The 13,361-nt window shown below is 41.0% G+C and overlaps 1 protein-coding gene across 1 annotated transcript in view; it reads left to right on the top strand.

Annotated features, from left to right (window-relative positions):
* Window positions 1–13,361, top strand: part of CEP192 (centrosomal protein 192kDa) — a 144,529-nt gene that overhangs the window by 98,100 nt on the left and 33,068 nt on the right. The window contains 5 exon segments of the mRNA XM_011936637.1: window positions 1,737–1,910; window positions 3,469–3,559; window positions 3,721–3,897; window positions 11,171–11,431; window positions 11,687–11,825. Of these exon segments, the coding sequence (XP_011792027.1) occupies window positions 1,737–1,910; window positions 3,469–3,559; window positions 3,721–3,897; window positions 11,171–11,431; window positions 11,687–11,825 (842 nt within the window).

Consider the following 13,361-nt stretch of genomic DNA (forward strand, 5'->3'; position numbering starts at 1 on the left):
CAGGCCACTGCACTCCAGCCCGGGCGACAGAGCGAGACTCCGTTCAAAAAAAAAAAAACAAAAAAAAAAACTATAACTCATACCTTTTTCTTGCCATAGTGCTCAGAATAATGCCTGGGATTCAGTAAATACTACCAAAGTATTTGCTAATGATACTATTACATCTTGTATTTTTTGTTAATTTTTTATGAGATTAGGACAGTAAGATGAAATCTATGGAAGTTTACGTTTTGGGTTTTGCAACTGTGTACTTTTAAAGTGCAAAAGTTAATTACTGAGGAATTTGCTGTGTTTTTAGGAACTGCAGATCTCAAAAGTATGAGTTGTTTAGTCTGTTTGGTATCAGCCCTTTTTGGTACTTTCTAGTCCATGGCTAATGCAGTAACCAGAGAGTACTCTGATTAATGTCTCTATTTCCATTCCAGTTTTGCCTATCAGTTGTATTTGATCGTCTAATTATTGCGGTTTCTCTGAAAAGCTCATTTTCTCCTATTGTTGAAGAAAGTGAATTAGAGCAACAGCTGTTGTAATATCCTGAGAGTAGTTCTGCATACTTTTTTTTTTTTTTTGAGACAGTGTCCCGTTCTGTTGCTCAGGCTGGAGTGCAGTGGTGCAATCTTGGCTCACTACAACCTCCGCCTCTCAGGCTCAAGCAGTTCTGATGCCTCAGCCTCCCAAATAGCTGGGACTATAGGTGCATACCACTGTGCCCAGCTGTGCATAACACTATAAAAATGAAACTGTACCTTTTAAAGGATCTGTGCCAATTGCAGCTGTTCATAATATCCTCTCAGAATGTGCATAAATATTTGGTCAATAGTCTCTTTTTTTTTTTTTTTTTGAGATGGAGTCTCTCTCTGTCGCCCAGGCTGGAGTGCAGTGGCTGGATCTCAGCTCATTGCAAGCTCCGCCTCCCGGGTTTACGCCATTCTCCTGCCTCAGCCTCCCGAGTTGCTGGGACTACAGGTGCCGCCACCTTGCCCGGCTAGTTTTTTGTATTTTTTTAGTAGAGACGGGGTTTCACTGTGTTAGCCAGGATGGTCTCGATCTCCTGACCTCACGATCTGCCTGTCTGGGCCTCCCAAAGTGCTGGGATTACAGGCTTGAGCCACCGCGCCCGGCCTGATGTTTCTCACTTTTTCTCCCGAAAGTATTAGTTGACCATGTCAGCTGTTGAGATACCTTTCTCCATTTCTTCTCTAGGCCCATGACTTCTTGGCACCCAAATCATAAATGAATATCAACTTAGAGTCAGAGCCCCATTGTCATGAGTACTGAGCTTGCTTGTGTGACCCTACTTAAAGTACCGTCTCCTCTGACACACACATGGCTTATTCCCCTGCCTGGGTTATAGAACACTTCACTGTGTGCTCAGTCTGTTCTCGTGACCTTACAGAAGAGAAGAGTCTGATCTGCACCAGCGTGAATGCCTCTGCCTGGAATGCTTGCTCTCACCCTCCCTGGGCTGGCGCCTTCTGGGAGACTTTGCTCCACTGTTCCCAAATGTCTCATAAATAGCATGCCCAAAGTACGGTGGCTTCTCACACCCCCACGTGCAGGTGCCATTGTGATCGTCTCTCTCCTTGTCTGTATTCTTCTCTGCAGGACAAACTCTAAGGGTGGGAATATCATCATATCCCCAGCACCTAGCTCAGTCTTTTGAACAGTGGAAACACGTAGGAAATAGTTGGGAAAAGAATCAAATACAGGACCTTTAACTCAGAATTCTTTCTTAGGACGTTGAAAATACTTGTGCAGCCCTTTGGACCTCAGTATGAAGTCATGTTAAAAGGTGAAGTCCTTTCTTCAGGAAGTAAACCTCTGTCACCTGGACCTTGCTTAGATATTCCATCGATTTTGTCCAACAAACAATTTCTGGCCTGGGGAGGAGTCCCTCTTGGCCGAACACAGTAAGTGTCAGAGACTGACAGATAGTCCACTATTTATACATATTTTGGAGCAGACCACAGATTAATGTTGGCAGGAAAATTTTGTCGAATAGACACTCTTCAGGCTCAACTGTGCAGAACTGGAAGAACCTCCTAGATGGGCACGTGTCCTGATTCAGCTTTTCTTTAACATATATTCCAGTCCTGCAAAGAGCACCTGACACATGACCAACAATACAGTTGCTGCTGAGGAGGGAGTCTCCCCTTAAACTCACTGCCACTCTGTATTTTCCAAAAGCCAACTGAGAGACAGATTTATGGAGAGCTGCGTAGAGAATATGCAGTACATTCATTCTTCTGAATGATCTGAATTTCTCAGTCAGCAACCACATGGTTTTAGCAAAACTCATAGACGTGTTTTTAATGCACCAGACTTGGGTATCAAACTTCCTGACCACACTGAATGGAGCATGTAGGGGAGAGGGGTACCTTAGGAGATGGGAGGTAGTATTTACTATAAAATTGTTTGGTGGGTTTTTTGTTTTGTTTTGTTTTTTGTTTTTTGAGACTCCCTGTATTGTACAGGTTTATCTTTAAAAGGATCTCTGGAAGAAACATCTCTCAGAAGCCTATGGCAGAAACAATTACACTTCGCTCAAGCAGTAACTGGCTTGTTCTTGACTTTTGAGTACGTTTAACTGATGATATGACTCTATGGAAACCTAGCCTCTCCCATCCCACCTGATAACTCTGTACTTGAAAATGATAACCATAGTGCTTTACAAATTATAAAATAAATACATGAGAATGAAAACTTTACAAAATAATGTTTCTTTCAGGTAATTCTTCCTTAGTCATTGTCCCTGTGAAAGGCTTTTCCTGGAGGTGTCGATAGCCAGAGTTATCTGCATTTCTCTTAACACAAGGTAGATGAGACGTAGACCTCAGCTGCTGATTTATTAGCTGCTGATCTTCTCCATCTTTGAGTAAAACAGAGATTTAGTCATGTATTCTCTGTTCTCCAGTGAAGACAGGATTCACAGTTTCCACAATTGATGTGTTTTTATCAGTCGGGTGCTATTATATGTCCATTCTTTTGCATTTCAGCTTCTTTAAAAGTAGAGTTAATTCAATATACTGTTTAAAAGACTACTTTGTGCAAATGAGCCTCTTAGCCTAGGACCCCTTGTTTCCCTGAAAGCTCACTTGGATAAGCTAGGTATTGCAGCTAGGTGTGATACTGACTTAATGACTTGATGAATTTCTTCACCTGGATTTTCATTGACTGATGTTTTATATGACAGATAATACCTATACACATAGTATAAATAATAAGGTCAGCTGCAGAGCTATATCTGGAGAGAGATTAAACCAAAAAGCCTCTATAAGGTGAGTCTTGAGCCTACATTTTCAGAAACATAGAGTCTAGGACTGTGGGGAGACAATTGCAGACTGCTGAAATGGCTCGTATAGTCAGTTCTTCTCTAGACATTGTGGTTGGTTTTAATTGGCTTTGTTCTTATAACGATAGCAATATCCATGGAGAAAAACTATATTTAAAATGTGTAATTGTTTTTAGGCTTCAGAAACTAGCTTTAAGAAATAATTCTGCATCTACAACTCAACATTTACGACTGCTTATTAGAGGACAAGATCAGGACTGCTTTCAGGTTTGTAGAGTACGTGGATTCTTCTTGTGTCTTCTGTCTGGGTCTGGAACACTTACATATGCAGACCCTTTTGTGTTATTACCTTTTAAGAATTTGTGTTAATGGTATGTTTTATTTGTGCTACTGCTTTGTTTTATGCAGTTACTGTTTTTAAATTGTAGCTTCAGAACACTTTTGGTTCAGAACAGCGATTGACCAGTAACTGTGAGATCAGAATTCACCCAAAGGAAGACATTATCATCTCTGTATTATTTGCACCTACTCGATTATCTTGCATGTTGGCTAGACTAGAAATCAAACAACTTGGAAATCGATCACAACCAGGCGTAAAGTTCACAGTAAGATCATTTTATTGCTTTTCCCTTCCCCTGGAGTTTATGCCGTGTTATAACTATTGGTTTAACGTTGTAAATTATATACTCTGCCTTTTATAAGTGAAAATATGTGATTATCTAGACTTACAAGCAAGTTAAGGAGTAATTTATATGCTTTGTAGAATTGGCAAGTTATAATAGCAGCCAGCATAGTATTCTTATAGGTATTAGTCTTTCTAATGCTTTTAAGTTTCATTTTATTTTATTGTATTTTTTTATCCTGTATCTCCAGTGCTTCTGAGCATAATAATCAGTTTTACCCCATCATCATCTTCTAAATTTCACTTGGTACCTCTTAAAGTAGGCCTTATTCTCAACAACTTTAACAAACCCCATCCTGTGGAACAGAGACTCAACAGAGACCTGCAGGCCCAGCAGCGTTCCTGGGTGTTTATTTATTTATTTATTTTTTATTATACTTTAAGTTCTAGGGTACATGTACACAACAGCAGGTTTGCTACATATGTATACATGTGCCATGTTGGTGTGCTGCATCCATTAACTCGTCATTTACATTAGGTATATCTTAAGTTTCATTTTAATTTGGACATTTAAAAATGTACCCAGCTTTTTAGGAACACATCTTTGGGTAAATCCATGTGGAGCTGTTTAAGATACTAACTTTCACATTAAGTTTTATTTTTTCAATTATCAGCACAAATACTGTCTTAGTCTGTTCAGTCGGCTATAGCTAAATACCACTGAGTAATTTGTAATAAACAACAGAAATGTATTGCTCACAGTTCTGGAGGTTGGGAAGCCCAAGATCAGAGCACCAGCAGATGCGGCATCTGGGGAGGGTTGCCCTGTGCCTTTTTGTGCCCACACACGGTGAGAAGGATGAGAGTGCTGCCTCCAGCCTCTTTTATAAGAGCACCAAGCCCATGCATGGGGCCGGAGCCCTCGTGGCTTAATCACTTCCCCAAAGGCCCCACCTCTTAGTACTGTCACATTGGAGACTAGGTTTCAACATGTGAATTTGCTGGGGGACATCCCTATTTAGACCATACCAAATACCCATTGACTGAATTTGCTACCCCAAGACAAGAGTTTTTATGCTTTTTAATTGCCAGCATGGTATGTAAAAAGGATTTGAAGCCATTTGTGTAGACACTTTCAGAGCAATTAGAGATAAAAGTGATAAATCGTCGAGGAAAGGAAGCAGCGGCAGGGCAGTCGGAAGAAACTCCAGCTACGTGGTTGTGCATGCCTTATAACTGCACAGGTGTCGGCAGTGGGGCTGGAGCTCAAATTTTGGTTCTATATCCTAGTGTTAAAGAGGGGATGTGATAAATTACAAGATTAACAATATCTGAAAGTTTTTAGAATTAGGTATGTATGACAAATACAGCTTTATTTGACACTGGAGCTTGACCTCTGTTTTCTGTGGAGTCACTTGATTGGCCCCATGAGCTGCGGTGGACAAAGCTGTTTAAAGATGTTGGTGGTCATTTTTACAACTGTCGTCCTTCCGTGTGCACCCAAGAGACACTGTCAGAGCCTTCAAGGTCTCCGACAATCTGATTTTTGTGTAAGGATAAAACTTGGTTTGTGGAGAGGACTAAATGGGCTGTATTTTTCAGATTTCTTGAATATATTCTGATTTGTTTAGGTTTACTAGCCATGATTTTGAGGTTGTTCTCAAGGCAGAATCTCTGATAAGTCTCTAGTGATTTAGGGCAGAACCATTTGATTTAATAATCAACCAAGCAGGGATTTGGCATCCTTTGAAGACAAACCAGGATCCTGGTGGGATTCCTACCTGCATAGATGGCTGCCCTGTCCTCTCACAGAGGTGGACTGGATGGGATTTGCCTGTGGGATGAATATGGCTATTATTTCACAAGAAGGCTCAGAATTAACATTGCTGTGCCTTTGTAAAGATAAAGTAGCCTGGCAGAGTGGCAGAAGAGCTGTTAACAGACAGGAGAATCCATGGAGCCAGCCCTGTCTCTGTTACTTTCGCTCACCTTGGCATTTCCTCACTCATCTCATCAGAAGCTGCTTGCTGTCCCAGCTTGCCAATTTGATCGTGAGGAACAAATGAAATGATCTGTGTTTTGAATACCATAAACATGATAGGACTGCAATAAAAATGTATTGATTATTTGTTTCATGTTGATTGTATTCCGGGCACTACCCTCAATCACTGTGTCAATGCTGTAATCTGAATGTGTCTCCCAAATTTCTGTATTGGAAACTTACTCTGCAGTACCACAGTGTTGGGAGATGGATCCCTTTGGGAGGTGTTCAGGTCATGAGGCTCTGCCCTCGGGAATGGATTAATGCTGTTACAAAAAGGTCTGAGGGAGGGAGTTTGGCCTTTTTGCCCTTCTGTCTTCTGCCATGTGAGGACACAGCAGTTCTTCCCTCTGGAACATGCAGGAGAGAGCAGCCTGGCCGGCTGCGATGGCTCACGCCTGTAATCCCAGCACTTTGGGAGGCCGAGGTAGGTGGATCACATGGTCAAGAGATAAGACTATCCTGACCAACATGGTGAAACCCCATCTCTACTAAAAATACAAAAATCAGCTGGGCGTAGTGACACGCACCTGTAGTCCCACCTACTCGGGAGGCTGAGGCGGGAAAATCACTTGAACCTAGGAGGCAGAGGTTGCAGTGAGCCGAGATTGCGCCACTGCACTCCAGCCTGGCGACAGAGCAAGACTTTGTCTCAAACAAAAAGAAGCAGAGAGCAGCCCTCACCAGAAACCAGCACCTTGATCTTGGACTTCCAACCTCCAGAACTGTGAAGAATAAATTTCTGTTCTTTATAAATTACCCGATCTGTAGTATTCTGTTATAGCGACACAAACAGACTAAGATGGTGGATTGTCACATTTTTATCTTCAAAACAACCATCCGAGATACAACCACTCTTGCCATTTTGCACTTGTGTAAACTGAGGCTGCGAAAGATGCGTGGCTGTGGTTTTGCATCTTAACTTGCTGGTCAGTGGTAGACACAAGGTTCAAATTCAGTCTGGCTGAATGCAGAGCCCACATTTATGTACCGTGCAGTCTCTAGGGTGCTAATAACAGCTCTGTGTATTGTCATCTGGAGCAGTGGTTCTCAACCAGAGCTTGTGTTACCCCCAGGGGACATTGGCAGAGTCTGGAGTTATTTTTGGTTTGTCATAACTAGGGGCAAGACAGGAGTGCTACTGGCACCAACTGGGTAGAGGCCAGGGAGGCTGCTGAACATCCGAGAAAGCCCAGGACAGTTCCACCACAAAGAATCATACAGCTCAACATTTCAGTAGTACTGAGGTTAGGAGCAATCGTTTTTCCTGTTTAGTCTGTGGATTTACGGTGTGAGTCAGATTTGTTTCATTTAATCATTCTTTTTTCTTTTCTTTTTTTGAGACGGAGTCTCAAATTTGAATGTTGGCCTGCCTTGCTAGGTTGGGGAAGTTCTCCTGGATAATATCCTGAAGAGTATTTTCCAGCTTGGTTCCATTGTCCCTGTCACTTTCAGGTTCTCCAGTCAACGTAGATTTGGTCTTTTCACATAGTCCCATATTTCTTGGAGGCTTTGTTCATTTCTTTTTACTTTTTTCTCTAAACTTCTCATCTCACTTTATTTCATTAATTTGATCTTCAGTCACTGATACCCTTTCTTCCACTTGATCGAATCGGCTGTTGAAGCTTGTGCATGCGTCACGTAGTTCATGTGCCATAGTTTTCAGCTCCATGAGGTCATTTAAGGTCTTCTCTACATTGTTTATTCTAGTTAGCCATTCGTCTGATCTTTTTTCAAGGTTTTTAGCTTCCTTGCGATGGGTTCGAACATCCTCCTTTAGCTCGGAGAAGTTATTACCAAACTTCTGAAGCTTACTTTTGTCAGCTTATCAAAGTTATTCTCCATCCAACTTTGTTCCGTTGCTGGCGAGGAGCTGCGATCCTTTGGAGGAGAAGAGGTGCTCTGGTTTTTAGAATTTTCAGCTTTTCTGCTCTGGTTTCTCCCCATCTTTGTGGTTTTATCTACGTTTCGTCTTTGATGCTGGTGATGTACAGATGGAGTGTTTGTGTGGATGTCCTTTTCGTTGTTGTTGATGCTATTCCTTTCTGTTTGTTAGTTTTCCTTTTAAGAGTCAGGTCCCTCACCTGCAGGTCTGTTGGAGTTTGCTGGAAGTCCACTCCAGACCCTGTTTTCCTGGGTATCACCAGCGGAGGCTGCAGAACAGCAAGTATTGCAGAACAGCAAATATTGCTGCCTGATCCTTCCTCTGGAAGCTTCATCCCAGGGGGTCACCAGCCTGTATGAGGTGTCATTTGGCCCCTACTGGGAGGCGTCTCCCAGTTAGGCTACATAGGGGTCAGGGACCCACTTGAGGAGGCAGTCTGTCCATTCTCAGAGCTCAAACACCATGCTGGGAGAACCACTACTCTCTTCAGAGCTGTCCGACAGGGACATTTAAGTCAGAAGAAATTTCTGCTGCCTTTTGTTCAGCTATGCCCTGCCCCCAGAGGTGGGCTCTATAGAGGCTATAGGCCTTGCAGTGGGCTCCACCCAGTTCAAGCTTCCCTGGATGCTTTGTTTACCTTCCTAAGCCTCAGCAATGGCGGACGCCCCTCCCTGTGTCAGGCTGCTGCGTTGCAGGTCAATCTCAGACTGCTGTGCTAGCAGTGAGCAAAGCTCCATGGGCGTGGGACCCATGAAGCCATGCATGGGATATAATCTCCTGGTGTGCCATTTGCTAAGAGCACTGGAAAAGCTCAGTAGTTGGGTGGGATTGTCCTGATTTTCCAGGTGCAGTCTGTCACGGCTTCCCTTGGCTAAGAAAGGGAAATCTCCTGACCCCTTGTACTTCCCGGGTGAGGCAATGCCCCGCCCTGCTTTGACTCATCCTCCGTGGGCTGCACCCACTGTCCAACCAGTCCCAATGAGGTGAACCGGGTACCTCAGTTGGAAATGCAGAAATCACCATCTTCTTTGTCAGTCATGCTGGGAGCTGCAGATGGAGCTGTTCCTATTTGGCCATCTTGGAACAGAATCTCTAATGATCACCATTCTAACGTGTGAGATGGTATCTCATTGTGGTTTTTATTTTATTTTTTATTATTATTATTTTTTGAGACAGAGACTTGCTCTGTTGCCCAGGCTGGAGTGGTGCAGTGGCACGATCTTGGCTCACTGCAACCTCCGCCTCCTGGGTTCAAGCGATTCTCCTGCCTCCAAGATTCCCAAGTAGCTGAGACTACAGGTGCATGCCACCATGCCCAGCTAATTGTTTGTATTTTTTTTTTTTTTAAATAGAAAAGGGGTTTCACCTGTTAGCCAGGATGGTCTCGATCTCCTGATCTCACGATCCGCCCTCCCAGAGTGCTGGGATTACAGGTGTGAGCCACCGTGCCTGGCTGATTTGCATTTCTCTAATAACTAGTAACAATGAGCTTTTTTTTCACATGTTTGTTGGCTGCATTAATATCTTCTTTTCAGAAGTGTCTGGGCCCAGTTTTTGATGGGGTTGTTTGTTTTTTTCTTGTAAATTTGTTCAAGTTCTTTGTAGATTCTGGATATCAACCCTCTGTGAGAAGGATAGGTTGCAAAAATTTTCCCCCATTCTGTAGGTTGCCTGTTCACTCTGATGATAGTTTCTCTTGCTGTGCAGAAGCTCTTTAGTTTAATTAGATCCCATTTGTGAATTTTGGCTTTTGTTGCCATCGCTTTTGGTGTTTTAGTGATGAAGTCTTTGTCCATGCCTATGTCCTGAATGGTATTGCCTAGATTTTCTTATTGGGTTTTTATGGTTTTATGTCTTACATTTAAGTCTTTAATCCATCTTGAGTTAATTTTTGTATAAGTTGTAAGGAAGGGATTCAGTTTCAGTTTTCTGCATATGGCTAGCCAGTTTTCCCAACACCATTTTTTAAATATGGAATCCTTTCCTCATTTCTTGCTTTTGTCAGGTTTGTCAAAGATCAGATGGTTGTAGATGTGTGGTGTTATTTTTGAGGCCTCTGTTCTGTTCCATTAGTCTGTCTTTCTGTTTTTGTAGCAGTACCATGCTGTTTTGGTTACTATAACCTTGTAGTATAGTTGGAAGTCAGGTTGTGTGATGCTTCCAGCTTTGTTTGTTTTGCAATTGTCTCTGTGGGCTCTTTTTTGGTTCCATGTGAACTTTAAAGTAGTTTTTTTCTAATTCTGTAAAGAAAGTCAGTGGTAGCTTGATGGGAATAGCATTGAATCTGTAAATTACTTTGCACAGTATGGCCATTTTCATGATATTGATTCCTCCTATCCATGGCCATGGAATGTTCTTCCATTTCTTTGTGCCTTCTCTTATCTCTTTGAGCAGTGGTTTGTAGTTCTCCTTGAAGAGGTCCTTCACATCCCTTGTAAGTTGTATTCCTAGGTGTTTCATTCTCTTTGTAGCAATTGTGAATGGGAGTTCACTCATGATTTGACCCTGTTTGTCTATTATTGGTGTATAGGAATGCTTGTGATTTTCGCACATTGACTTTGTATCCTGAGACTTTGCTTATCAGATTAAGGAGATTTTGGACTGCGATGATGGGGTTTTCTAGATATACAATCATGTCATCTGCAAACAGAGACAATTTGACTTCCTGTCTTCCTATTTGAATACCCTTTATTTCTTTGTCTTGCCTGATTGCCCTGGCCAAAACTTCCAATACTGTATTGAATAGGAGTGGTGAGAGAGGGCATCCAACCCCTTGCGCTTCCCAGGTAAAGCGACGCCCCACCCTGCTTCGGTTCAGCCTCCATGGGCTGTACCCACTCTCTAACCAGTCCCAATGAGATGAATCAGGTACTTCACTTGGAAATGCAGAAATAACCCGCTTTCAGTGTTGATCTCACTAGGAGCTACAGACGGGAGCTGTTCATTTTTGGCTACCTTGGCAGCCCCCGGTTCATCTTTTTAATTCATTTCAAAGTAAATTAAAAATATTAGTATATTTTACCCTATAAACTTCTTAAGCATATCTGTACTAATCTTTGTATTATTCCTCTGTCATCTAAGCTTGGCTTTTGAAATAGTTAATTCTTAGCATTTCAGAAGCCAGGTAATTTTGCAGCTCTTTTGTTTGTTTTTTCTTTAAAACAAAGTCTTTAATATACTGCTGGACTGGAAATGGGGAACTACTACTCAAAGTACACAAACATTAAAATTTTTCATTGTATTAAATCTTTCTGAATTTTCTTCTGACTAATTCAGTGTTTTGCTTTCTGCTTAACATTAAAATAATTTTGGATATGTATATTCTTTCAGATACCTTTGTCTGGATATGGAGGAACAAGCAATCTTATTTTGGAAGGCGTTAAAAAATTATCTGACAGTTACATGGTAACAGTGAATGGCTTAGTACCTGGCAAAGAAAGTAAAATTGTTTTTTCTGTCCGCAACACTGGCTCCCGAGCAGCTTTTGTTAAAGCAGTAGGTTTTAAGGATTCTCAGAAAAAAATTTTGCTGGATCCTAAAGTATTGAGGATTTTTCCAGATAAATTTGTACTCAAGGAAAGAACACAAGAAGTAAGTATAAAAGTTTCTGTGCTAATAACATCAACTCATTTTAAAATTAAGTTAATAATTATGTATTTTAAAGCCAAAAACTAAAATAATATTTGAAAATAATGTAGGAGCAGACATACTTATGTGATCTTGGAAATGCCGTGCACATGCACTTGTGTCTATGTGAGATTTTTAGACTCATAAGATTGTTGAATCAGAATGAAATTACTTAAAAATATTTAATATTTACTCCTGATTTTTTTTTCTTGGCATCAGGATGTTACTTTAATATATAATCCATCAGACAGAGGAATCAATAATAAAACTGCAACAGAACTATCAACTGTATACTTATTTGGTGGAGATGAAATTTCAAGACAGCAGTATCGCAGGTAGATTACTTATCTCACACAATGTTGGGAACCATTCAGTGGAAATGATGAAGGCTTCTGTGGCTTGGGATTTGGAATTTTTAGAACATTTCACTATTAGTGAATTGGTAGATGAAAAATCATGGTAGAATTTATGTGGGTGATGAGCTACCACAATGTGAGGAAAAAATACCCGTAGGAAACTCATCTCCTGTATTTCCTCAGGATGTGCCTTCTTTTCTAGATGAATGTATTGTGCCACTCTTCCCTTACTCATTAGCTGCATCATACTTCATAATAGGACCATTTTCATGATGTACTCTTGACGACATGTCAAGTGACAGTGTCAGTTTTATAAAAGATTAGAAACTACTGAATGATTATATTGTATAAACAGATGACTAGTTAGTAATATTTCTGGGAATGCTGTGAATTATTTGAAAGGATCAAGTCGAATTTTCGAAATGTATAAGATGTTTAACTTGTAGCTATTTAAAAAGTACAAACTACTGTAAAATCTGATCTATCTAATGTAAATATAGGCAGGCTACGTGACTCATGCCCAGCACTTTGGGAGGCAGAAGTGGAAGGTTTGCTTGAGATCAGGAATTCAAGACCAGCCTGGGCAACATAATGAGACCCTGTCTCTAGAAAAGAAATAGAAAATTCAATTGGGTATGGTGGTGTGCCCCTGTAGTCCTCGCTACCTCGGTGGCTGAGGTGGGAAAATCACAATCCCAGGAGTTCAAGGCTGCAGTGAGCTATGATTGCACTCCAGCCTTGGCGACAGAGCCAGACCTCTCAAATAAATAAATAAATAGATAAATAGATAATGTAAACATAGTTTGATATGCTGAACTGTTGGAAAATTTAGAATGTTGATTTAGGTTTAGGTGTGATTTAAAGATAGGAATTCTCTCATTGTAAAGTGTAGTTTCCTAGACTAAAGGACCTAAACACAGGATGAGTGCAGCTCATGGTGTGTCACCTGCTAATAAAAAATCGTTAGAAAGGGGGTGTGGAGGAATACGCCTGTCTCCTTATAACCCTTTGTGCTTGACTGTGTTTTATTCTGATACAGAATTTGGGAAATTGTTTTGTTTTTAATTTGTTGAGGGTCATTGGAATGTTTTACAAGAGGGAATTTAATGGCGGCTTGCTACATGATGTTAGACCAAATAAAAAGCTTGCCTTTGAACCTGGTTTTGTTTCTTATTTAAGTATTTTGGAAATAGAAACTGACATTTGGAGAAATCATATTATGAGGTATTCTGATGTTTTTCTTTTTCTTAATTGGGATATAGAAGTCAGCGTATTGTTTTCAAACTCCTCTTTGACATAAAATTACAGTAGTGAGATTTTCCTTGTGGACATCTGAGTATCATAGAGAAATTTACATTTCAGTGTTCTCACCTCAGATTCTCTGGAAGGAGCCAGATAAACATAGTTATATGGTAATTGAGACATTCCCCTTCAAATCTTTCCATTTTTTAGCATGTTCTTTTGTGTTCTGAGACAGATTTCTAGCTATGACCACATTATCACAAATAATGAAAATGTAGGGGCCGGGCACGGTGGCT

The sequence above is a fragment of the Colobus angolensis genome, unplaced genomic scaffold (genome assembly GCF_000951035.1).
Source record: "Colobus angolensis palliatus isolate OR3802 unplaced genomic scaffold, Cang.pa_1.0 Scaffold155, whole genome shotgun sequence".
Taxonomy (NCBI): Eukaryota; Metazoa; Chordata; class Mammalia; order Primates; family Cercopithecidae; genus Colobus; species Colobus angolensis.